General features: G+C 42.3%; 1 protein-coding gene and 1 long non-coding RNA gene across 20 annotated transcripts in view; one reads left to right on the top strand and one right to left on the bottom strand.

Annotated features, from left to right (window-relative positions):
- Positions 1 to 112: 112 nt before the first annotated feature.
- Positions 113 to 24,652, top strand: LOC107838549 (uncharacterized). The gene is made up of 3 exons (XR_001664632.1): positions 113 to 1,331; positions 6,184 to 6,185; positions 24,641 to 24,652. It is a non-coding gene; the product is annotated as an uncharacterized LOC107838549 (long non-coding RNA).
- nav3 (neuron navigator 3) overlaps positions 2,831 to 25,164 on the bottom strand; it is a 264,352-nt gene continuing 242,018 nt past the window's right edge. For 13 of the 19 annotated variants that reach the window (XM_016681324.1, XM_016681323.1, XM_016681326.1 and 10 more), the window contains 17 exons: positions 22,592 to 22,675; positions 21,656 to 21,767; positions 20,296 to 20,420; positions 17,435 to 17,458; positions 16,916 to 17,082; positions 15,162 to 15,315; positions 13,683 to 13,869; positions 12,250 to 12,347; positions 12,063 to 12,158; positions 10,706 to 10,874; positions 10,344 to 10,579; positions 9,646 to 9,800; positions 9,445 to 9,516; positions 8,586 to 8,782; positions 8,360 to 8,478; positions 7,048 to 7,251; positions 2,831 to 5,464 (listed from right to left, as the gene is read on the bottom strand). In XM_016681324.1, the coding sequence (XP_016536810.1) occupies positions 5,345 to 5,464; positions 7,048 to 7,251; positions 8,360 to 8,478; positions 8,586 to 8,782; positions 9,445 to 9,516; positions 9,646 to 9,800; positions 10,344 to 10,579; positions 10,706 to 10,874; positions 12,063 to 12,158; positions 12,250 to 12,347; positions 13,683 to 13,869; positions 15,162 to 15,315; positions 16,916 to 17,082; positions 17,435 to 17,458; positions 20,296 to 20,420; positions 21,656 to 21,767; positions 22,592 to 22,675 (2,319 nt within the window). In that variant the 3' untranslated portion in view covers positions 2,831 to 5,344. The remainder of the gene's footprint in view (positions 5,465 to 7,047; positions 7,252 to 8,359; positions 8,479 to 8,585; positions 8,783 to 9,444; positions 9,517 to 9,645; positions 9,801 to 10,343; positions 10,580 to 10,705; positions 10,875 to 12,062; positions 12,159 to 12,249; positions 12,348 to 13,682; positions 13,870 to 15,161; positions 15,316 to 16,915; positions 17,083 to 17,434; positions 17,459 to 20,295; positions 20,421 to 21,655; positions 21,768 to 22,591; positions 22,676 to 25,164) is intronic. The other 6 variants (XM_016681315.1, XM_016681319.1, XM_016681322.1 and 3 more) reach the window with 1 other exon arrangement.

Raw genomic sequence — 25,164 nt, 5'->3', positions numbered from 1 at the left:
CTGGGAGTTACCCGGAAGAGGAGAATTATATCCTTCCTTCAAAATAAAAGCAGTTTTGACAAATGGTGATTTTATACTTCTGTCAAGTTCGGAATAAATAAAAAAAAAATATTTTTTCAAGTTGACTTCGCCCGATACCTACTTCAGCAATCTGTGCAAAAGGCTAATTTTGTATTTTCCTTAACAGTGTCCTTATATTGTGTAAGGTGCTTTACCCTGGTGTGTACAGACAAAGATAGAGATCATAGACAAATCAAAACTGGTTTAGCTTTGTAAAACTCAATTGCATTTAAGATTTTTGAACTGTGGCTAAAAGTCTAGTATTTTACAGACTTGAATCTATGTACTGTTAATTCTTAATTTTTAGAATTCTGCCATTTTTGGGGGGCAAAAAGTGACCAAACAGCCAACCAGAATGTAAGCTACAAAAAGCTACAGCAGCGGTGTAAGTTGTCAAGGAACATTTAACCCAGCATTAGTGGGTGGGTGTGTATATTTGAGGCTTTTTGTCCTCTGCAATCATGAAAGAAAGATAATTTATGTGGAAATAATTCTTGTTTTAGAAAAAGCAGTTTTTGCATTTAGCTGCTCTGGTAATCTGGTCATTTCAACACGGAAGAATCTCAACTGAACAAAAACTCAAATTGCTTGAGTGACACCAAATACCATTTATTAGGGCTTTACAAAGACTACAAAATCCTCCAGATGACTTAAATCACTGTCTCTGTATATTTACATGATATGTTACATACAAATGTACAAAATATAAAACATTTAAGGACAAATGTTTCACCCGGAAAGAAACAAAACTTTCTCTCAAACCAGAGTAAATGCTATGGTCTCCAACTAAGATGCAACTCGAAAGTGTAAGTGGGAAAAATTACCAGTTGGTTTTCAACACAATGGTGTACACTGTTAATGGTGTCAAAGTGCTGTTATCTTGGGAACTAATGGCCTATAACAGGAGTGTACATAGGTTTTGATACATTGGTGTAGGTCTCGGCAACCTGTAAACACTGTATTTTTCACCATTGGCATGCAACTACACCACCTGGTTAGCAACCATCGAAGGCTGGGCTGCAGAGACATGTGAAGCTGAGTACAGGTAGGATTGTAGAGGTTTGTCCTGAGGTTGTGACAACAAGACTTCTTGGTCTCTGGTGGGCCTCTTACTGACCAGTAGCACCTGTTAGATGTGTACAGTACAGCGTCGGCTCAACTTCATCGCCTCAGACAGCTAGCAAGCCTAAGGTGGTGGTAAGTTAGGGTTAAAATCACCAAAGAGGAAGTGGTTTTTAAAAGAACAGCTCAGGATTTTTAAGTAGATGTCTGTCTGGCATCGTCATTTAGCATAAATCCAGGGTAAGTCATTTCCAAAGGCTGAAGTCAGCAATTATTCAAAAACCAAAGAGGACCTCTACTATCTTAACTGAAATCTGAAGTCATAACAGTTTGAACAAAAGTTGTATTTTGAGCCTTGAAACCATTGCCATGTAGGTAGTAGGTGGTTATTTACCCAGAGGGTTCTCCCTATTTGCAAGGGAAATGGAGGTTGGAGGTAGTGTGCCACCAATAATCTTCCAGTGTGAAACAAACACTGAGTACAGAACATAAGTGTTTCCAGTGAAGGCATTTACAAACCCTGCAAGAACCGAGAAATTTGTTTACATCAGGTGGCAACAACCAGAATTTCCAATTTTCTCCACTTCAAGCTTCTGACCAACCATGAAGTACTTGGTGAACAGACAGTTGATGTACGGGTCAATCCATACTCCCATTCCATTTTGTTCCAACACCGTTACTTTGAACGACAATTTATGGTGGTAAAATGTGGTTGTCAAATCAGGTATAAAAGATTCCCTGCAGGATATAAATTGACACACTGTTGGTATCTTGAGGTGAGAAACAAATTAACTAAAAATGTACAAAGTGACCAGTAGTCTTGGCATAAACCACAATGACGCTTCTTGAGTTGCTTTGAGGCGATAAAAGTCTGCTTTGGTCTTTGCTTCTCTCAGACTAGCTGTTAACTAATCTGGATTTTCCACTAAATGACAACAGTTACCTAGGATACCGACTGCCTACACTCTTTTGAACAAAACCTCACTTAAAAAATCCTGAGCCGTCCGTTTGAGGAACAACAGGCATTCCTAGAGACAGAGAGGATCAAGAGTATTTCGTGGTAGAGTAAGGAGCATTGGACAGGTGCCTACATATTTTTTTTTTTTTTCAGTTTAGTTAGTTCAAACGGTATTTACTGTACAGTTAATGCCTCCTGCATAGGCAAAACATCAAATCACCACAAGACACACACCTGTTTCCGACAGCGGATCGAGTTTTTGCATCTTTTTCTTCTCCATTTTCCATACGAACGACGATATCTTCAGCGGGTTTTGCATTTTGTAACACCGACAGGCCAGAATGCATCTTTGATTCACTGTGCAAGAATTCTAGAAGTATTTACAGCCCACCACGACCCTCAGACCTGTGCAAAATTGACCCACTTAAACAAAGAAAGAACAATCAAAATTCTAAATGGCTTCTTCCGTCCAGTACACGCATACATACAGGTAAAGATCTTTTCTCAGTGCACCCCACCCACCCCACCCTCACTCCCATTTTTTTAAAAAAAGCTTCAAAACATGCTCATCAGGCTTACTAAAAACAAAACAAAAAAAAAAAACAACAACCCAAAAAACAAAAAGAAAAACAGTTTGGTTGTGCTCCTGGTAATTCAAGTGAGCCCAGCTCAACTAGGCGCAAAACAACTAAAAAAATACCCAACCCCCCCTTTTTTGTGTTTCTTTATACAATATTGGTCTGTTTTTTGAACTGAAATACAGCGTTATGTTTCTTAACTTCTTACTGTCAGACAGAAGCAAGGATGCTTCAGAAGAAGAAGACGGGGCCGCAAGCAGTAATGCCTACATCTCATACCAGATGCGTCATCTTTGATGCAGACGGAAGCAGGTTAGCATCATCCTACAGTGAAACGCGCCCCGCTTCCACCAACAGCCAGAGAAAGCGAAGGAACGTTTAAGGCAGTTAGAAAGCACCAACATTATTGTTCCCTTTTACGGCTCTCGGCTGATCCACTCGAACAGTAAAAGACAGCGGCTTCGACTGGTTTTTGGATACCTTGAGGACAAAGATGGATGCAGGGTATTGAACAGGAGAAACTTTGGGGTATCTGGGTTTGGACTATTCGGTATTTGGATTACTTCCCACCGTGGAGAACTTCTACAACCATGGTGGGCTTTTGCTGTTTGATTGCAAGTCTGTACGGTGTGAACATTTGGCAGTCGGATCAAAGGGAATCATTGGCACTTTTCCATGTTGCCTTCACAGTAACAGGACGACTGGGCGACACACAGATCTCACACTTTCATTGTGCTTGGTGTTGGCATTTGGAACAGCTTGGCAGTGGCTGACCCTGATAAGGTTCAGGCCAGGGGGCCCAGCACCACGAGGCTTAAGCAAATGTCCGCCAATTTGCTCAGAGCTGACCCAAGGCATACGTGGGAAAAGGGGCTGCTTAGGGTCCGCCGCTGGCTTGGAGGCCCCAGGAGCTCCTCAAATTTAGCACAACAGGTTCAAAATGTGCTAGGTATAAATACAGAGCGTTTTAGTGGTCCAAAAAACTGATTTCTCAACAAACAGCTAAAAATTTTAAAGATTTTAGATGGGAGAGGTTGGCTTTGCACCTGACCCAGGTCTGGATAGCCGCTTACTTTAGCCTCGTGAAAAACCTAACCAGTTTATCCAAAGTAAAAGCTCCAAAAGTGTTTCGCACCACACGTAAAATATTAACTGCTCATCACGAGGCATGGTCCTGGTTACTGGTGCCACGGTTTTAAAAGGCTTTGGTCTCAAAACCGCCAGAATGTCCCAGTCGTGGTTTAAAGTTTGAACCAAAGTTTTATCTCACCCCATGGAACATTAAATAATGCAATCCTGCTACTGCCCCCAGCTGGACAAAAGGAGGCAAATACAACTTTCCCTGGCTTTAAAAAAAAAAAAAACTAAAAAAATTGGCTGTTTGGAGTCACAATGTGGAAAACTAATGGAGGGCCACCTACCACTTTTATTAAGAAAATGCAGTTTTAGAACTACAGATGGCAAGATATGAATGGTAAGCTGCCTAGAGGTCCCAATTAACCAACTAATCTCTAGTTAGACTGCTAGTTTAACTCTGTATAAACAAATCTTCTGTAAGGTAACCAAACATGATCACAGGATGACAATATAGACGCAACATTAGTCCCACTGTGGCGGCTTATGAGCCTAATAAAAAAACAAATTCTGCCTGGGTCGGCTCTGGATCTTTAATAAATAATATATATAATAACTAATGGAGACAACTTCTGATCCTAGTTGAACTGCAAGGGCTCAAAGTTGTCCTACATCAGCCACAACGTTAGCCAAACCTGCCAACATTTTCCACCAGTTTTTGTGCAAAGCGTCAGACTTGGCCATGAGAAGACATTAAAAACTACACCTGCTCTGCTTTTCACGCCCGCTGTTAAAAGCTGACATCCATGAAAACAGTAGAGACAGAGCGCCTTGCTCAAGGACACTCTGGCATTCTTGATGATGTTCAAAGAAGGGACTTGAACCGATAAAAGGTTCTTGTCTGAGGGGATTTCCTCCCTGCTGCCTCTGTGTGTACATATATGTGTGTGTCTGTAAGAAGCACCTCTGTAAACAAGGAAAGACATAACAGAGCCAGCCATACTAATGTAAACATCTGTAGATATAACTGGGTAAAAAAAACAACAACAACAAAAAAACAATAAAAAAAATATCATCCAGTTTTGTTGTTCTGGGACGCTCTGGAAACCGACATCTAAAAGTAAACCGGAGGAAAAGTGTCTTATTGTTGAGAACACTTTTGGAAAAAACCACCAGAGGTAAGGATGTTTCTCATCACAATCACGCGGACATTTTTATAAAAATGTCACAAAAATGAACAGGACAATACGGTTTGTTGGACGCAATGTAGACGGTCTCCAACCTGTGGTTCGGTTTGACATTTTGACCACTAAGGACCAAGTTGGTAAAGCCTCTGACAGCATAAAACATTCGGATTTCATATTGCACCATTAAAATATAGGTATTTTCTTTCAATTTGAGGGTATATTTTGAGTATTAAAACTTTTCATATATTATATATCTGTAGTGCGGGTCCTGTGGTGGACCAGCAGCCTGACCAGGTTGCTCCCCCGCTGCAGCAGGACCGGATAATGATGGATAATTCCATATCGTGTTGGGAGGGGGATGTGTTCTTTGGGGTTCCAAGGTTTTTCCACCATTTTAGAGGTTTAAAGTGAGTTGGTTTTGGGGCTCATAGGGCCGACTCCAAGGAGGAGTCCAGCTGGTCGTCATGGTGACTGGTGCTGTCGCTGTCGCAGCTCTGGGTGCTGGAGTAGTTAGCTGCTTCCTGCAGCCGTAGCAGCATGTTCATCTGCAGAACATAAAACATGAACAGATAGAAGTGTTTGTTCAAATCTAGGACAGAGTTTGGATAAAGTTTGAGAGTTGACAAAATACAAAGAGAGAGAAGACGACTGCAGGAAGTAATTGGAAGATCATGGCATGTTAAATGTTGGGGTTTGTGAGAAACCTTTGAGATTTCATATCTGAATATTAACTTCAACAGGCTTTTTCAGTTGAACCCTCTAAATTTACTCAGTACAAACAGAAGGCACCATGACTTCTCTTACTCGATGTTTAAATGAACCAAATGAAAAGGCGCATTGATTATGAAAATTGCATTTACCAACACTTTGGATTGTTGCTTTTTATGTTCACCATCAGCTTAAAGCCTACTGATGCATAAAAAACAGTTTGGTTTTTAAAACAATATGATGCTTTACGATTACAAAATGTTTGGACTTATTACATTACCTTTCCTAATGCAACATATGTCCCTACATTTTTAAGAATGAAACTTCACAAGCTGTATTTTGTGCCGTTTCTAACTGCTGCAGTCAATCAGCGCCATAAACCCGTCGAACTTTTCATCCCTGCTGCAGAGCTAATGATCTAAATAATGCAGAAGTGCTGCTGCATCTGGAGAATAGCTTCCAGTGTTCCTAAAACGGCTTTTGGCACCGCAGGATAATAACTGCACACGAAGGGGTTCGCACACACACACGCACACGTGCACACACACACACACAGGCGTGTGTGTAAAATGCACAAACACTCTAGTTAAATCAAGCCAGCCGGGTTTTTTTTTTGGATGGCTAGCCTTTAATTTCTCCTGGGCTGCAATAACCCACCGAGCAGGAATGATTTCTCTCTCCACTCATTTACTTTCTACTCTCACTGCCCTTAATAGTTCATTTGCAACTTTGACAGTTTTGCTTTAAAGGGGCAGTATTATGCGATTTCCAGCTACATCGTATTACTTTATAGCACAATCAAGCACAATTCAGTTGTTACAAAATGATGTGTATATCAAATATATCTTAAAAGAAGTTTGACAGAGGGCCTTGATATTGGGCCAATGTCTCTTTAAGAAGCTCCTGCTCTTTATGAAACTCCGCCTACAGGAAGTCATCGCAGCATGGCTCTTCTATTAACGCTTTAACGACGTTTCGCTGGCGTTGCTTTGAGAACAAGCGCAGCAGATGCACCATTCCACCAGGTGTTTGCTAATTGCTGCTGGCTAGTCTAAAGGAGCTGAGTGAGGGAGTCACACTCTTAGTTTCTTTTAGGTAGAAACTTGGAAGCTTGGAAACTGAAGCAAGCTCAGAGGCGGAGCTACCGTCCACCCACAAGTTTTGACTGAAGGATTTCTCAAACATGATAAAAATAAAATCTAAGCAACACTCCAGGTTATATTTCTGATGAGGGAATTATATTATAACATGATGTAAAGCTCAAAAAAGTCCATTTCACATAATATTGCCCCTTTAAAGCGTTAGCTTAAACTGTACTCTCTGTTTGCTCATCGCTTTGCAAACGAGGGTGAATCCATGATTCCTGGCAAATAATTCATGGCTAATAAATGGAACCGTCTGAAGTCAGATCCGTCCTCACCAGTGGGTCTCCCTCGGTGTCGCTCTGAGACACCTGCTTGGACGACGTCCCCTCCTTGGACGAGCTATAGCCGTCATATCCCACGTCTTCCGGCCTTAGCTGGAGCAGCGACTGGCCCTCTTGCTGCAGCGAGGCGGCATTCCACGGATACGTGTCATTCACCCACTTGGACGGATCCTCCCACACGGCTCGCTTACCGTACAGCTGAAGATGGGAACAAAAGATATGCAGGGAAGGAGGAGTGAAGAAATATTCTTTTCGTTTTTGATGCCTTACCTGGAAAAGCCCTAATATCTCTTTAATGAGTTAGATTAAAGAGATCCACTGCTACCAAGATGCTTTTATTCTAGACTAGACTAGAAAATACAACCTTCAAGATTACAGTTGTGCTTAAATGTTTTATTCATTAAATCCCAGCAGTTTTGTTTGTATAGTACCAGAGTATATCAAGGTGCAAAGATGTTTAACATTTAATTTCAAGACGTTCTCATGAAATGCAGAGACAGCTACCTGTTAATATTTTAACAGTTTGTTAATAGGTCGTTTAAATTAACGCATTCTGTTGTAATCGGCCATTTGAGGACATTCTTTGGCCCAAAGTGAATGTGCAAAACCACAAGACTTTCGCAGCGTATGATGTGTCTGTGAATTATAGCTTATGAAGGGTACATACAAACGCAATCCACACTTTTCAGATTTCTATCAGTAAAAACTTTTAAAAACCAACGCATTATTTTCCTTCTGCTTCACATTTATGCACTACTTTGTGTTGGTCTGTAACATACAATGTTACGTTTATTGTTGTAACATGAAAGATGCTTCAAAAAATGCAGCGAAAATACTAAATCTTACCAAGTATTTTTGATTTAATTTATAGTGCAAATATTATTGAAATTAAGAAAACTAACTTACAAGTAAGTTTCAGCTTTGTTTTAATAAATATGTCGGTGGAATTTTCACTTTATTATAAATATTAAGGAAGTACTGACTACTGAAAAGTTACTTTTAAGCCAGTTTTGTCTTATTTCAAGTGCACTACGAGACTTGCACTAGAAACTAGACCGAAAATACTTGATAAGATTTTGTGTTTTTGTAGCGTAAGCCTTACGCTTATTGATTTAGAGTAAGGCTAAATCAATAAGAACCAACTACAAGATTTACCAACCAACAGTTTTCCAGGGTTATTTCTCCCGTTTTCAGGTTATAATGTGCGTCATCTCGAGAGGGGCCTACTTGGTCAATTTGAAATAAACGTAGCTGTACTATATGTGTATGATCCAGGAAAATACACCCATACATATGTATTAGGTACCTGTAGTCCTTCCCTGACAGCCTCCAGCAGGTAGGGGACCAGGGAATAGTTCCACAGGTCTGTGAACCAAACCCGGGAACCTTCTACTTCCATGGGACAGGACAAGAAGAGACGAGGCCCTACGGTGAATGGAGAGGAACACATTACACACATGGAGGGACGTTCAAATGTCTGCCTGGTGCTAACTCTACAGAGGCCAACGTGTGTGTGTGTGTTCTGAAGTGACCTATGGTGACGTCGGAGGAGCTGTGCGCCTCCAGGAAGCCGTTGAGATGCTGCCAGGTCTTGGGGATCCAGTCGATGATCTTGATCAGGTCATTGCTGCGCATGTTCTTATCGATCTCTGTCTCGACGAGCTTCCGGCGCAGGAAGCGACCCAGGAAGCCTTTGACCGGCTCCGTGTGGTTGGTGCACAGCACCCATCTACACCAGGGCAAGACATCGACTCATCAGTGTAAAGTGTTTCATGTGAGAAGAAGACATTTCATCCATTTGTGTAAAAGGTGCATTTAACTCTCTAATTGAGGGATTTTAAATGAATAATGCCACAAAGAGGAGTTATTCTGTGTTTTCCAGGCACATAGTGCCTTTTTATACCAAATAACTGTTACCTTTAGTTGTTATAAAAGTACTGCATATATCAACTGTGGCTTAAACGAAATTTGACTTTGTAATTTAGCGCCTTGATGTTGAGCCTCTGTCTCTTTAAGAAGCTCCTGCTCTCTCTGAAATTCCACCTTTAAGAAGTCATCACAACATGGCGGCTCTATTAATGAGCGCAGCGGAGGTGCAGTTTCACCAGGTGGTTGCTAATTGCTGCTGGCTAGTCTGAAGGAGCTGAATGAGGCTCTGAGGATGAAGGCAGAGCTTGGTCCATTAAATAACAAACAATTAAAATCACATGTGAATAAGCTAAATCATTTAAAAACATGCTGCACCGTCTCTCACTATCTACTTCCTGTCTTCTTCATCTTTATGGTTTGCACCAGTAATAACAACTGGTCGATGATCATGTGACTGAAAAATATACCGTCGGTGTTAGTTCTGTTTGCTGAGCTTGAATTGAACACAAAATGGCATCAGACCTAAAGTTGTGGTGGAGCTCCAGGTTGGGAGAGGAGGAGACTCCCTGGCTCATGGTCCCGATGACATACGGGCTGCACAAGGAAGAGAAACAAAAAATGGTCACTTCAACTACGACAAACGTTTCCTCAGTTCGCTGATGGGACTCGAGTCGACTTGGTGGAAGTTGTGATGGAGCGCGCGGCGTTTCCAGTCCTCCTCACCATTTGTGGTACTTGCAGTTGAGGAAGCCGTTGAATATGTCGCTGAGCGAGCCGATGTGGTGCAGGTTGTCCAGGATGACCACATGGGGGAGCTCTGCGTCTGTCCTCTCAGAGTTACAGCGCTCTGCCAGGCTGGACAGGTACTGACGCAGGTCCTGTGGGAGGAAGCAGTTGTTGATTTTGAGCAATCAAGTCCAACAACAGCAAACACGCCATTTGTAAATGTATTCATACTCCTTAAACGTATTTACACCTCATTTATAAGGTACTCTAAATACATTGGTGCATTTAGAGACAGTGAAGTAACCACAAAGGACAACATTTAGACAATAGGATGTAAACTACAAATATTTTCATATCAATCAATATTTGTCTAGACTGTGGAGTAGACTTTCCATAATGAAATCCTCCACATTTATGAATATTCATACAATAGAAATTAAGGTTGATAGGGAACTTGTGGAAATGCCTGACAACTGATACCGAGACAATCACAGGTTTAGCTATTTTAAAGTCTGGGACTTTGACTACATGCCACACTTTTCAGAATTACATCAGTAAAACACATTAAAAATCATGGCTGTATTTTCCTTTCACTTTTCAGTTGTGCTCCTCTTTGTGCTGCATCACAGAAAATCTACTGATGTTCCTGGAAGAAAATCAAACACGAGAGCAGACGAGCTGCGGGTTTCTGATACCTTGCTGGAATTCTGGTCCACGTTAAAACTGGCCACGTTGTGCTCCGTCACCTCCTGCCCCATCTGACTGATGATGAACTCGGCCAGCTTGGCGGCCAGGAAGGACTTCCCTGTGCCGCTGGGCCCCGAGAGGATGATCCGCCGATGCTCCATCAACAGGTTGAGGTACCGCTGGATTATGGGCTTTGGAATGAGTGTGTCGAACACCAGGCTGTCTATGCTGTTCTCCTTCACACCTACGATCAGGACGGATGGAGAGGTCAACGGCCCACAAGATAACAGTCTGAGTTTAACCATCAGGAAGCTTAATGCCAGCAAGAAACCCACGGAAAACCCTGACAGAGATTCTTTTGTCAGCGTACCTTTGAGGTGAACCTTGATTATGTTGTTGTCGCCCACCAGGTAACCGCAGGGCAGCAGCTCAGGCACTTCGGAGGCATGGCAGCGGATCACTTCCCCCATCCTGTAGCCCACAATGCTGTCAGAGCTAAGACCCAGGCTGGTCCCAGGATCCACCCGGAACACATACTCCTGCAGCAGGACGGAGGCAGAGGCAGCTTAGCGCCAATGCTAGCTATGGCTACATTCACACTGCAGGCCTATAGGCGCAATTCCCATTTTGCTTTGAGTTGTCGTTCACATTTTCAACTTGCTTGCGATCTCCTGTGTGAACCGCAAGTGACCTAAAAGCATCCCGCATGACAAAGTAAACATGAACAGTAATGGTGGTGTATCTTGCGATTTTCCCAAATCTGAGCTTTTCACCCCTCAAAAAAATCTAATTTGTGCCACTTCCATATGTGGCACAAATTCAAAGCATCTGCAGTTTGAACGGTTATTTTAATTGACTTTTACGTCATTAATGTGAGACATAAATCATAATTCTGCACCAGAAGAAGCCAGACGCGATAAATCTGGATAAATACAGATAAATCACCTTTTGTGGCGATAAATACACCACAAAAGGGCTTTGCTATTATCCATCCATCCATTTTCTAACACCCTTGTCCCTTAGTGGGGTTGGGAGGGTTGCTGGTGCCTCTCCAGCTAACGTTCCGGGCGAGAGGCGTGGTCACCTGCACAGGTCGCCAGTCTGTCGCAGGGCAACACAGAGACACACAACCATGCATACACACACACACACACACACACACACACGGGGCAATTTGGAGAATTTGAAGAGGCCAATTAACCTGACAGTCATATTTTTGGACTGTGGGAGGAAACCGGAGTACCCGGAGAAAACCCACGCATGCAGAAAGACCGGGGCCGGGAATCGAACCCAGAACCTTCTTGCTGCAAGGCAACAGTTCTACCAACTGCGCCATTAGTTGTGGTTTATTTTTCTTAGCTGCCTTTGACTTATAATTTTGTGACAATACTGTCGGCTACCGTATAAATATACTTTAAAATCCAACCATACATGCGGCATCCAGTATTACTTCCATAAACAGAGCGCTGCTGTGACGTCTACGTTCTTCTTCTGTTCATCCTGGTTGCTTTCCTGTTGTAAACTATTCACATGGAAGCCTGATAGTTTGAACAACCAGTCAAAAATCACCAGATTTCAGCAAAAGAAAACAAGAAATCAAACTTTAGAATCAACAGCATAGCCTTACTGTTCTACCTGAGTTAGCGTAAACGGTTCACCATTCAAATCCTGACATCGTCTCCGACCTCTAAGGACTCAAGATAGTCAAATTCTGTGGATCTGCTTACTTTAAAGAGCCGCCGGATGACCCCGTCCAGGACGTCCCACTTGGTCTTCCCGCTAACACCTATAGACCCAACCAGGTACTCGTGGCTTTGTGGAACCTGAAGAGTCGGCAGAAAAATTAAAGCAAAAATCAGAAACAATACGGATATATTTTTGTGATCCAAGCAGGATGACTGGTCGTCTCCAAACCTTGGTGCCTTTTGGCCCGCTGCTGATTGTGACAACTATCCGCACACTCCGACTTTCCTTACGGAGATTTCCCTCGTAGCTGTCATCCAGGAGAATATCTGAAAGGAAGACGTTCCATTAACACAATAACTAGATACAAACAAATCAGTCACTGAAGTATATTCTGTAAAATTTGGCGCACAGTCTCTCAAGATGGACAAGCAGCACAGTCCAAGCATTCCATCGTCATGGGTGATGCCAAACACAACAGTGTCTATAAAAGTGACGATTGTGTTGTCTTGAGTGATGGATCCGGTGGATGGGTCTGGGTGTGATGGTTGCTAGAAGAACTGCATTTCTTGACTGCATTGTGTCAAGTGTAAGTTTAGGGAAGGGGATTGTGGCGGGGGCTGGGGGTTGGTTTTGGTCCCAAGGCTCCAGAGAAAGGAACCCAATATTTTTAGCACACCAAGACATTTTGGACAATTTCATGCTCCCAACTCCATAGGAACAGTTAAGGGACGGTTCCCATCATGACTGATCACCAGTTCACAAAATGCTACAATGCCTATAAAGATATGGATGACCAAGTTTGGTTTCAGAAGAACTTCAATAATTTGCACAGAGAACTGACTTCAGAGAATGGATAAAATGGCAGAAAAACAAACCACGATAGAACGTTTTCATACCAGGCTTATATTGATAATTGTTGATTAGTTTTGAATATCAAAAACATTGCCAAACTGTTGACATGACCGACACAGTTCATTTCTCATATGTTCTTTATCTCCTGGCTCTCAGGTTGCTGAATGCTCCTCCATATGCCCTTCATCTCTTCCCAGAATCAAACCTACATGTCAGCCGATGAACCCGAGGCTTTTCTGCATTTTATTGCAAAAAATGGCTGCGTTTTTCCAACAAAAACAACATCTTACATCACACTTAGCCGATGTCAGTTTACATCCAACTTCACACTTCAACACTGAATGCTTTTCTCTCTGCACCATATTCTGGAGTGAGGAAGGGGCCACTTGGTATTCAGTGGGCCTCCTGCTTGCTGCATGCGCTGCGTTGAGGTGATAACAGCCGGTTCTTCCCTTCGTCCACGCGCCATCGCTCTTCGATCATTTCACCATCAGTTAACGAGCCTTTTCTGTTAATTACTGAACGAGCGAAACGGACAGACTACTTCTTCTGAAACGGACCGAGTCAGGAGATATTCTCCACTTTGTTGCCGAATAGGGTTCTGTCCTGCTGCGGGTCATCAGAGGGGAACGTTTTATTGCTGAATTAAATCTTTTCGACCAGATTCCTTTGCAGTTCTCCAGTATTTACAGGTGAATGGAGAGAGAAATTTTAAACCGACAAAGTAGAAAATTAATTTGAACAACCTCTAGAATTCAGAGCCGACATTGTTTGTCACTGGAGACCGACGTGATGGACAGCGTACTCACCTGACATGATGGTGTCAGTGATGTTGAGGTTATTGAGCGACAGCCCCAGCGACTGCCGCGAGGAGGATGAGGACGTGCTGGAGGCCTCGGAGGGCGGGCGCGCCGTCTTGACGGGCGTCGCCGTGGGCGTGGCGTTCCCGCTCGACTTGAGCCGATCGTTCTCCGCTTTCAGGGTCTCGATCTCGTTCTGCGGGTCAGAGGAATAAAGTGACGGCAGCTCCCAATGGCTGGCAGCTATTTATTCTGAATGCATAGCACTGGAATTATGGTGCTGCAAGGCTTTTTTTTTTTTTTTTTGATCTTTAAGGCCTCCTTTGTATTGAAGTTAAGTCTCAGATAAAGAGTTTAAAATGATCCCTGAGATCTGAGGGCAGACAGAAAGGCTTCTACAAACCGGATAATCCAGATGTACAAAGATCCACTTAAATGAGGCGTTCATGTTCATTTGACATGTTCCTTCACTGCATGCTCTGCTTTTTAAAGATGGAGTCACAGCAAAGCATGACTGAAAAATAAGCAAGTCATTTGTTGATACAGCTACAATAGAGCTGAAATAAGAAAATAACAACATTATGTATTAAGAGGGTTCTTGGAGGTTTCTGTAAGTAAAATTTAACATCTTCTAAGGTTGTTAAAACCAACATTACCAGAAACTTTCAAATTAACATTTTTAACAAACTATTTATTGTTATCAATTTAGTTGTCAAAGATTCAAGTTTCTTCATCAAAAAAAGATTAAATTTAATCTGTATTTTTTTTTTTAAATCAGCAGTAATCTTCTTAAACCTGCAGTATGAAACTTTTATAAAAAAGGGTTTTTACATATTTGTTAAAACTGTCCTTTTGTTGTGACGGTAAGAAACAGAAAAACTCAATCTCCTCCCTAAACTGTTATCGCTGTTTTAAGAAATGCTCCAACCAAAAACAACCAATCAGAGCCAGGAGGCGGGTCTTAGTGCTGTCGATCAATCTCATGTATTCGCTGCTAAATGTGTTAATGGCGGAGAAAAAACTTAAAATAAAACCGTTTATCTTCCATCATCGTTGGCCATGCTAACTCGCCTTAGCATTTGTGAAAGTCTGCTGACGGTGAAGACAAGCTGAAGCATAACAGAGGGCGATGTGAGGGTGACTGACGGCGCTAAGACCCGCCTCCTGGCTCTGATTGGTCGTTTCTTGCTAGCACAGGGAGAAGGAAGAGGAGCTCAATTTTTTCACAGATCATCTGTCTCATACCGAAGTGTCACAAAATGGTGACAGTTTCAACAACAATGTAAAAAAATATCATTCATAAAAGTTACATAGTGGAGCTTTTCCATTTTTTATTTATTTATTTTTTTAAACTTTTTTATACTTGCTAAAACCCTGTTATAAGCTTTTGCATTAATATTTATTAGAGGAAAAGAAGCTACTGAAGCCAAGCTGGTGTGTGGTTCTACGATTGATTTTCCAGGTTTTCCCTGCCGGTTCCAGGCTCACCTGCATGCGGTTCATGGCCTCCCGGATCTGGTCCAGGTGGTGCGCCGAGCTGAGAGCCTCCAGCCGGATGTCGGTCAGCTTCAGCTCCTTCTCCCGGAGTTCGTTCTTCAGCTGCAGGATGATCTCAGCCTCGGCCTCCGTGCATTCGCACAGCCTGAAGCGGCAATTAAAAAACAGGGAGGGAGGAGCGCAGGAGGGCAGAGGGAAGGGAGGGTCACCTTCTGGGGTTATACCAAACTAACTCACACAGCACACACACAACCTGGAGAAGAATATGCTTAAAAGGAAACAGGGAAGCTCGAGTTCTGAGGGGAGGTCGGCGACGATGGCCGTCAGCGAGGTGAGATGGGGAAGAGGAGCATTTGGAACAGCGAATCGCTCCCATTCAAGGCACTTTGGTTCAGGTTTTTACAAGAGAAAATTTGGTCTGTTGGAGAGGGAAAGATTCGTCTTTTTTCTCTTTTCAAAACCCCCCAGAAAACATGCGTTTATGTGTGAAAACCTTCCACATGCCAGAGGAAAACTATGCCTGACATGTTAAAGTGGAATAATCTCACCAGCTGCCTCACAGCAGCGGCTGCATGCCGACTGTGTGCAACGTTTCTAAAGTATTCATACTCCTCGAACTTTTCCAAATTCTCTGGGATTTTATATGATAGACCACCACAAATTAGAGCAGACGTAAAGGCTTTAGAACTAAAAATCTGAACATTTCATTCCAACTCCAGTCCTTTGCAGCTTTTAACATGCAGATTTTTTTCCCCTGTTCAAAACAAAAAGGTAAATCTCTCTTGAAACTTGCTCTGGATCACATTTCATTAGCTGTTTCTGTTTAATCAAATTTCTTAATTGCTCGTTTTGTTGCTGTATTTGTTTCTGTTGTAAATAAAAATAAAAACGGCTCAAGTGATCCGATACTAATATCTGTATCGGTGTCGATATTGAAAAAAATTCTAGATCGGGTATCGGTGACAATGTGCCTGACCCGAAAAGGCTGAGCTATTCATCCTAATTCTATAATTTGTGCTCTGAGCGACGTCATTCTTTATTCTTTAGTTTACATTATGTTTGGAATTATTAATTGCACTTGGTGAACTATTTGAAAGAAAGTTTGCTGCAGTTTATTTTTACATGTTTGACCAACGTAGTCAACTTATTGTTTTAGTCCGTTTCGGTTTTTGCATTATTTATTTTACATTTGCTGTTATACTCCCAATTGAACTGAGAGAATAAATCAAAGTTGGAAAATCATGTCTAAACTCCGTTCCATTTCTCGATTATGCCCTTCTTTGTGTAGCTCCGTCAATCTTTCGTTTGTAACGTCAAAGAAATTGGGAGAAGAAGTGCATGGGGTGTGAATGGTCTCAGTGGATAACGTTTGAGTTCCTCATCAGGATTTAAAGGTGCTGAACACGAAAAGAGAAAAGTCACACCAACACAATCCAGTGCACACACACTCCCGGGGAGCAGGCCTGTTACCGAGATCTGTGTTTGTAGACCACATGACCATTATGCTTTTTCTTTGGCATCCATATTGGGGAGGACTTGCTGTCGCAAATGCACTTGCTACGGCAGGTTGAGAAACATTTCAGAAAAATGTGGAGAGAGAGAGAGAGAGAAAAAATGTTTGGAGGGGAGAGGGTGGTGACGATTTTAGTTTAAAGAAACAAAGGAAAATGAAATTAACTCAAAGGAGAAAAAGGAATTAAAGAGGCGACTGTGTGTTTCGGTGTCGGCGTGCGTGGCGGACTCACTCTGTGGTGGAGGGGGAGGAGCGCAGCGTGGCAATGCTGCCCTGCCTGTTGTCGTGCTGCAGCTTGGGCGAGGAGGGCACCGAGTCGGTCATCTCCTCCATCTCGTCGTGGGCCGACTGCGACTTGCTTTTCTTCTTGCTGAACGCCTGCTTGAAAGAGCTGCGCAGCTGCAAAGCACAAAACAAGAGAGCGTGCATTAGTTCCTGACGGGGTTTCCGCTGCCACGCTGCGTCGCGTCAGATCAGGGCGTCACTCGTTTCCAAGCAATGACCGCGGTCTGTTTTAGGCAAAGAGGCAGAAAAGCGAGACTGTAAGTAGAAATGAGAATGAGGTAAGGGGCCGGGGGGTGTCAGGCAATCGAGATGAACAAACAAACAGGGTAGAAACGGGGGAGGAGGGTTGCTGTATCCATGCCAATGTTCCAAAGAAAGACATAAAGGAGTATGGATGAAGGAGGGGCGGTGATTAGGACAGGACTAGTGGAAAACTGAAATGGAAGACACTCTGGAAACCACTGACCTGAGCTGGGATGGAATCAGCCACCTGAAGATGCAGAACACACCCAACGTTAAGGCACGCAAACGCACACACACACATGCTCAATACACACCCATCTACAGCAGACTGTATTCACTCAGAGTAACAGCTGAGAGTGGCTGTGTTCTACAAAGCATGGCAGAGAAAGTACAGTCACTACAGCTGGACGAGGGATGAACAATGACAGCAGTTTATTTGACTGGGAAAGTTAACTGTGTCCGAACGGGAGACATTTCTGCAAAATCCGTCTGGAACCTGTTTTGTTTGGAGTGCGGGAATAGCAGCCCTGCAAGGATAAGCGGGTTCAGACAATGGATGGATGGATAGGTGGTCTGGAGGACACATCCATGTTCAAACAGCTACAGCAACCGGACAAAACATTTCAGTGTTATACTCCTAAAATCTGAAACCGTCTCTCTGAAGAAGTGAGACGGGCCTCCATTCTGACAATGTTTAAATCCAGGCTGAAAACACTTCTTCTCAACTGGGAAGAAGTTGAGACAGCTAAAAGTATTATCAACTTTTTCTTAAATTGAATTAGTCAGTGATCCTTTCCTTGCATTTAGTTAGTTATAGTTTGTTAAATTCATGTCTGTGATTTTAAACTCTTACTCTTGGGTTTTCTGTGAACAATATGAATTGTCTTGCACACAAAATGCATCCATCGTCCGTTCCGCTAATCTGCTGATAGCAGAGCTGATTTTTATTCCATTGGAAACGTATAACACTTAGATTCTCCTAAGTAAAGTTTTCTAGATACATTGAAAATTTCTAATTTACTTGGTTGTTTTGTAAACTTTCAGTTGAATAAAATTCAACATCTGTGCTTAAGTTTTGGTTATCAACCGTTACATAGTTAAATAGCTAGACGTTGACATACACGCTCTTTTTTCCGTTTCCTCTTCCCATGGTTTCCACCCAGGACATTTATTCTTTACCCTCAATGCATCAGTGAACAGCTTAAAATCTGCTGATGTCCTGTATGCTTTCTGATGGAAACCCTAATGTGGTCAAATTTAGCAAAAGCAAAAAAAAGTTAGAAGAATTTTCCCAAGAATCACTTCCTGAACCATATAGGTAGGTGTGCAATGACAGATTTGACCCTGCTGAGGGCGATATACTATGTTGAAAAACATGTAAACATAGTTTAATTTAGTGCTTTAGCATTAGCTTCAGCTAAATACCATGTTGGTATAGCGCCTCAGCATTAGTGCAATGTTTATGATTAGTGCTTTAGGGTTAGCGCAATTAACTTTTTAGCTAGCATTGCTGACTAGCGGTTAGCAGTGCTGTGTATTCTGGCACCTTTCTGTTTGAACCACCAATAATTTGAGCAATTTTTGCTGCAGTAGCAGCATTGGATTGAGCTGGTGACCTTTATGGCTGCTAGCTTTCATTTTATGGGGAACCATTTATTTTCCTCCAGTACTATTTTCTGCAACAGAGGTCGAGACAGAACTTCTAATATGTTGACTGACTCAGGGGAGCTGCAGCAAATAAAGACCGGTGAGCTGCTGCAGAACAGCAAGAAGCAAAACCAGAACGAATGAAGGAAGGTTTTGAATTCTGCTCAGGATTTCTGACTGGATTTGTTGGCAGTCTTGAATTCAGTTGTTTGATAATGAAAAGTCAAAGGTGAGAGCAACAGGGAGACATGTAGAGCGGTAAATGTTGAAGGCACTTCAGTGATGTGATCACAAAGCAGATGCACAAATACCGACATGAACAGCAAAAAAGAGAAATTATAAAAAACAAAAGAGCTTTTTTCAAGAGTCGGTCACTCCAGAAATCTCAATGACTTTACAGTAGGAAAAGAATTAAGGCTCCCGATGTCTATAGCAGTAAAACATTTGTGCTGTGCAACATTGAGGAAGTGCTCAGTCAGACTTTTAATCTGAATGTTAATGAGACATTAATAAAATACTGTATCTTTAAATGGCACTGAACAATGACAAAATTATGAAAAAGGCGATTTTTGGTGAGTTGAAACATTTTCCACTTAAAACACATTTTTGTTTACATCTTTAGTTCAAAGAGTGTAACAAGATTTCAGTGGTTTTGCAGACTTCACTGTACAGCTGCAGTCATTAAAGAAATTAGATCTGTGTGTGTGTCAATATGGTCTGGGAAAAACTTATCACAGTCCTGTTGCTCCTTGTAGGATTTATGTAGTTCTACCAGTGTGCATAGGCACAATGCCAAGAGAGAAACACTACAATGAACCACAAGAAGCAGTTGTTGCTCTCCATCAGACTGGGAAGGGTAAACCTCTTCAATTCCATCATTTTACAGCAAGAAAGATTATCCAATCATGGAAAACAAAAGCAGGGTGGTGGAGGTGTGATGATGTGGGCTTGCTTTGGACCCACAGGGCCCGAGTAGGTTCCATCAGATCAGAAATTCCTCGGCATAAGACAAACTCAGGAGTCAGATGTGAGACCGACGGTCTGACAGGTGAAGTTTGAGCCAAAGTGGGACAGTGACCCCAAACCCAGGAGTAATCCTGGAACAAGAGGACTGAAAAGGAAAAGAATCAAGGTTTTGGGATGGCCATGTCAAAGTCCAGAGATCAACCTGATGGAAACGCAAAGGCAGCAGCTTTATACAGATGCCAGCAATAATGAACTCCTTTAATCCTGTGAAGAGTGGGCAAATGTGTCTGCATAATTATGTGAGACTTAAAAAAATCATATAGAAACTGAGTTGATTCCATGAGCTACTGAATCCCTGGGAACGCTCGGTTCTTCCTGTGACTTCACTTACAGAGGTGGAAGCTTTCTTTATCCCCTGGCCTGTGTAATTCTCATGCTAATTTCTCGCTTCTTCTTCTTCTTTCCACTTACCCAGCTCTTCTTCTTCTTCTTTTTATCCTCTGCGTCCTTGCCCAAGCTGCCCATGCTGGCGTGACTGGCAGCGCTGTTGATGCTGGACATGCTTTCCGACGAGTGCTGCCGCCTAATCCGAAGGTCTGAAGGAGACAGACAAAGCAATCCTCAGTGCGAAAAACACTAAGCTGGAGAGCGGCTGAAAACGTGACGGTTGGTGTGGGGCTTTTGCCTCCGTAAGACTTTGTAACGCTACACTGAGGCTGGTGAACTGAGACGGCCTCAGCCAGTCACTGCCACCGCTGACTGAGGCTTTCATGTCTGGAGAAGGTCACAGGTCACTTCCATTTTAGTTTTTTTTTTTGGCTACATTTAAATGTTTCAAGTCAAATTTGTTATTACAATTAGACAAAAATTAGGTATTGAAATTATTTCATCTTTTCCATTCTAAAGTCTTCCTTTTGTTTGCTTGTGGATCAATGTCTGGTTGCACAAGTCATGAAAGTTTAGTCTTTTGGTCGCACACTAATGGCTGAGCATTCTCCTTAAAGGGGCAGTACCATGTCTTCCAGCCAGATAGTGTAATTTCATTTGTTATCTTCATTTGTTTTAAAAAGCCCAGAAGCTTCGCTCTGGAAGGCGGCACTTGGTTCCCTCAAGCGTTTTGCACAGCCTAATGGTTGCCTCAGGAGATTCATGCATATTTCTCAAAGCAACACTCTAGGTATGTTTTTGATGATGTTATAACATGACGAAAAGCTTGGAAAAGTTTATTTTTACACAATACCGCCCCTTTAAGGGGTTTCTGCTAGAAAACAGAATCCATGGCGAGCCTTCCTGTTCCTGAAGTTGGCTTTACAGCATATGCAACTGGACACACACCTTCCAGAATGATCCACATTTGTCTCATCACCCAATAGTGTTTTTCTAAAAGTTTTGGGGATCATTTAGATTTTTGGCAAACATAAAACTTTGGGTTTCTTTTTGGTTAGATGTTTTGGTCTTGGAACTCAAACTCAGATGCCATTTTAGCAGAGTCTGTTTCTTATTTTTGACTCATGAATCCTGAGTTTTAGATGTTGTCCTATTGGATGAGTCTATAACGGGACGCTATGCTTTCCCCACTGAGCCTAATGACTCCTACTGTGGTTCTCTGGAGTCCCAAAGCTTCAGAGAGGAGCCATCATTTCAAAACTGCTTTTTGTATCAGCTCTGGTTATCTTTGTCTAGAATGTACATTTGTGTGATGATCTGAAACATTTCAGAAAACAAGCCAACTGCAGTAAAGGAATCGCAGTGTAAAAAAAAAAGATCAATGGAGCACAAACACCTCAGCTATAGTGGTAGTTTAGGGAGCACACCCTGCTGGTTTCGCTACCTTTGTGTAGGTGGTCCGGGCCGTTGAGCGCCACCTGGATTGCCGTTTGAGCGTCAGTGTTCTGGGTCTTCAGCATCTCTATGGTTTCTCTCAACTCGGCCAACTCGGACTCCTGCAGCGGCAAAACGAGGACGAGAACAGGAAGTTCTCTTTTTAGCATCACAGAAACACTACTTAAGAGAGGATGGGATCTTTGTAGCCTGGAAGAAAACACATATAGCAACAAAATATGCCCAGACTAGAGCACTTTGGAAGTTTTTTTTTTTGGAATCGACACACAAGCTGCTTTGATGTGAACAAGTACTCCAAGTTTGGCTTTGACAATGGTTTTAATAAAGCAGAAAGGGAGGAGGAAAAGTTTTCCCCATTAGATGTCGGAGCCAGCGCCCCCTGCTCTGAGGAAGGGAAAAAAGGCTGCACTCTTTGTTGAGCTGACTTCACAGAGGAGAGGGAACCTCCTTTTTTTCCCTCCACCACAGCCCACTGAGAGCTGCAGATAGGGCGGCTGCTTTAATTAAAAGTTAGAACCGTGTTGTCTGACAAAGGCCTCCCTCTAGTCTGCTTTAGCGCCTAGAGGATTAAAAAGCTACCAGGTCCTGTCAGCCCTCTGAGCTAAAGATACTGATGCTGATGCAGTGATCAGTGGGAAACTCTTGTTGAGTTCTTTTGAAGGACAGACAGTTCAAGCTATGTCGAACTTTGTCTTAAGTGAGGCAAATCTTGGGATAATGGGGAACTACGACATTAGCAAGACTCAAGACTTTGGCAGCACCCAAATTTTGAAGATAACAGAAATAATCCAGTAATCCTCCACCGTGTTCTACCTTTCCAGAAAGAGTTTAATGAAATGGCACAGCTTGCTTTTCCTAATTATTTCTCTTCCTTTGAATGCAGTTTCCTTTAGTCTGTTGTTGAGTGAGGCGTAACTTCTCGTACTTTTTGTTCGGCGGTCATGGTGAGGCTCTGCAGGCGGCAGGTCATGTTGCTGAGGCTCTTCTCGAAGGCGGCCACCAGGTGAGCCTGCACACACACAGAGACGTCTGCCTTAGGATGATGCTCTGATTTCATTTTCAGAATAACTGGGTTTCACTGAATAAGACATGTTTAGCACAAAAAAGTCAGTTTTTTTTTTTTTTATACAATTGACTTCACTGTATTTTGTTGGGAGTCGATGTGACAAGATAACACAGATTTGTGCCTACTTGGGAAGTAGACGGAAAATGTTTTCGGTTTTTGAATTTTTAAAATTAAAATCTTATGAAACCATTTGCTTTCAGAAGTTAGCCAATTACAACATTACAAGACAAAGCCACGGCTTCACTGGAACCGTTTTACAGTCTGATCATGTGCCAGGATGGCCAAGTCAAAGTCCAGATCTGAACCCAATTGAGAATCGGTGGCAAAACTGACTGAGTTTGAGATATTTTGCTAAAAGGAATGGGCAAAAAAAAAAAAATGACTGTGTGCTAATGTCAAAAAGCAGTTCTCCAAAATATTCACTATATTTTGTAAAATGATTAAACTCATATTTTCCCAATTATTCAATCTGATGCAGTTTTTTTTTGCAGTTTATCACATTCAATTAACACATTATTTACAGTTCTAATTTGAGAAAATGTGGAAGGGTGTAAGAGAGAATATGAAAACAACGATTATTCTGATAAGAACTGCGTCTCGATACCAGAACCATTCAAAGACACCAAGTGTTTATCCATAAATTCATTTCTATTCTGAAAGTTAGGCAAGAAGTAAACATAACTTGTGTGTTTAAAAGAGCCATTAGTACCGATTGTTGATGAAGGCAACTGAGAAGTTAACTAGGCTACATGTGGAGAGTTTTGTTTTCCTTAACAGCTTAAAACCTGGTGCTGGGACTTTTAAAGTAGGAACAAAGTCTAAGACGTCCTGGAGGAGACGTTACATCTCACCAGATCAAATTAATGCTCGTGGATTTCTTCATGCTCTGTATCTCTCTAGACTACTGCAGAGTAAAATGTGTGGCACACACATCAGAGAAGGGCTTTTCTCCGTGACTCAATCCGTCACCTGGGGATGTAGCAGCAACACGATGAAGGATGGCAGCAGGTTCAGGAAATCGTACCATCTGTCCTGCTGAATCTGTCCGTTTAGGACCGCGCCGCTCTGGAATTGGTCTTGCCTTAAAAATTGTGGCTTTGTGTTTATGAATGCCTGTCTGATAAAGACTTCTGTCTACAATAGTGATGTTTGCTCTGCTGTGATTTTTGCTTGTGTGTACTCGTCTGTGTGTGGCTGTTCGTATGTGATGCCTGCTCTTCCTGTCGTCCTCAGCCAGACACCCTGAGACACCTGTCAGGCCTGGTGTGTCACAGGAAGATGGGCAGCGTGCCCAGACAAATCAAAAGAATGTCAGAATCACACAAATTCACACACATTCATTCTTTTTATCATTCTGCCTTCAGTCTGGGTAAAACTGTCTGCAGAAAGAAGAATTCCCTCAGTAGCTGTGAGGAACTGCGAGTCCAAAAATAAAACACAGAGAGGAACACCCAACAATGCCAATTCCACTCAGTTTCCAGGGCTGAATTTGTAGCGGTGGTGACCTTTAGAAATGCCAACTCCTCGTACCCCTCCCACTAACTCTGCATCTTCTTCCAACTCCACCTGTGAGCTGACTCCTCACCCCCTCAGACAAGGGAGGTGATGATCGGCCTCACATCCAAGAGAAGAACAAGCTGCCCTACGCTTTGGACTTGAGCCCACTGGAGCTGCATGTAGTTTTTTTCTTTTTCCAAACTTCTTGAGGTCAGAGGTAGAAAGTTAATGTCACTCAAAATAAAATAACTACATAGCCAGAAGTCTTCCCTTTCAGGGCTGTCTGATGTCTCCAATGAAGAGAACATCTCAAATGTCTAAAATAAAGAGAGGCACTTCTCATGGTTGTTTCAATGCCACAACCTTGGAACAAGCTTGAGAACACTCTTGAGGATCTTAACCCTCCTAAAGAGAGTTAAGATCCCTAAACTGAGATGTACAACTAAAGGATGTTATAATGTCTCTAATAAAGGAACACTCTTCTCAAAGTTGTTCCAAAATCAATAGTGAGCAAGTAAACGCCTCAAGAGTTTGAAGATGCCTACACAAAGGAGTCGTACAACTCAAGGATATTATAATGTCTCCAATAAAGAGACGCATAACTCAAAGTTGTCCCAAAGACCAACTGACCTAATCTAGAGTGTTAAATCCCTAAACTAAGGAGATGCACAACTACAGGATGTTAACCTGTCTCCAAAAAAGAAGCACTCTTCTCTAAAGCCACCAATGAGATAAACTTCTTCTGAATGTTGTGATGTGAAATGAATGAGATACCCTCTTCAAGAGTCGCAATGCCACCAATAAATGTCTCAAATTGGTAGACATAATTTTGAAAAGCCAATCAACTCTACTCTTAAAGCACCACAAAGGGGAAAAGGAGAATCTTGTCCTCTTTGACAAGATTCTTGTCCCACAAAGGACATTGGTAAAAACGT

The sequence above is a fragment of the Poecilia formosa genome, unplaced genomic scaffold (assembly GCF_000485575.1).
Source record: "Poecilia formosa unplaced genomic scaffold, Poecilia_formosa-5.1.2 Scaffold277, whole genome shotgun sequence".
In the NCBI taxonomy this organism is placed as follows: domain Eukaryota; kingdom Metazoa; phylum Chordata; class Actinopteri; order Cyprinodontiformes; family Poeciliidae; genus Poecilia; species Poecilia formosa.
Note: the sequence above shows the minus strand (reverse complement) of the source record. Positions and strands in the feature narration are given on the sequence as shown.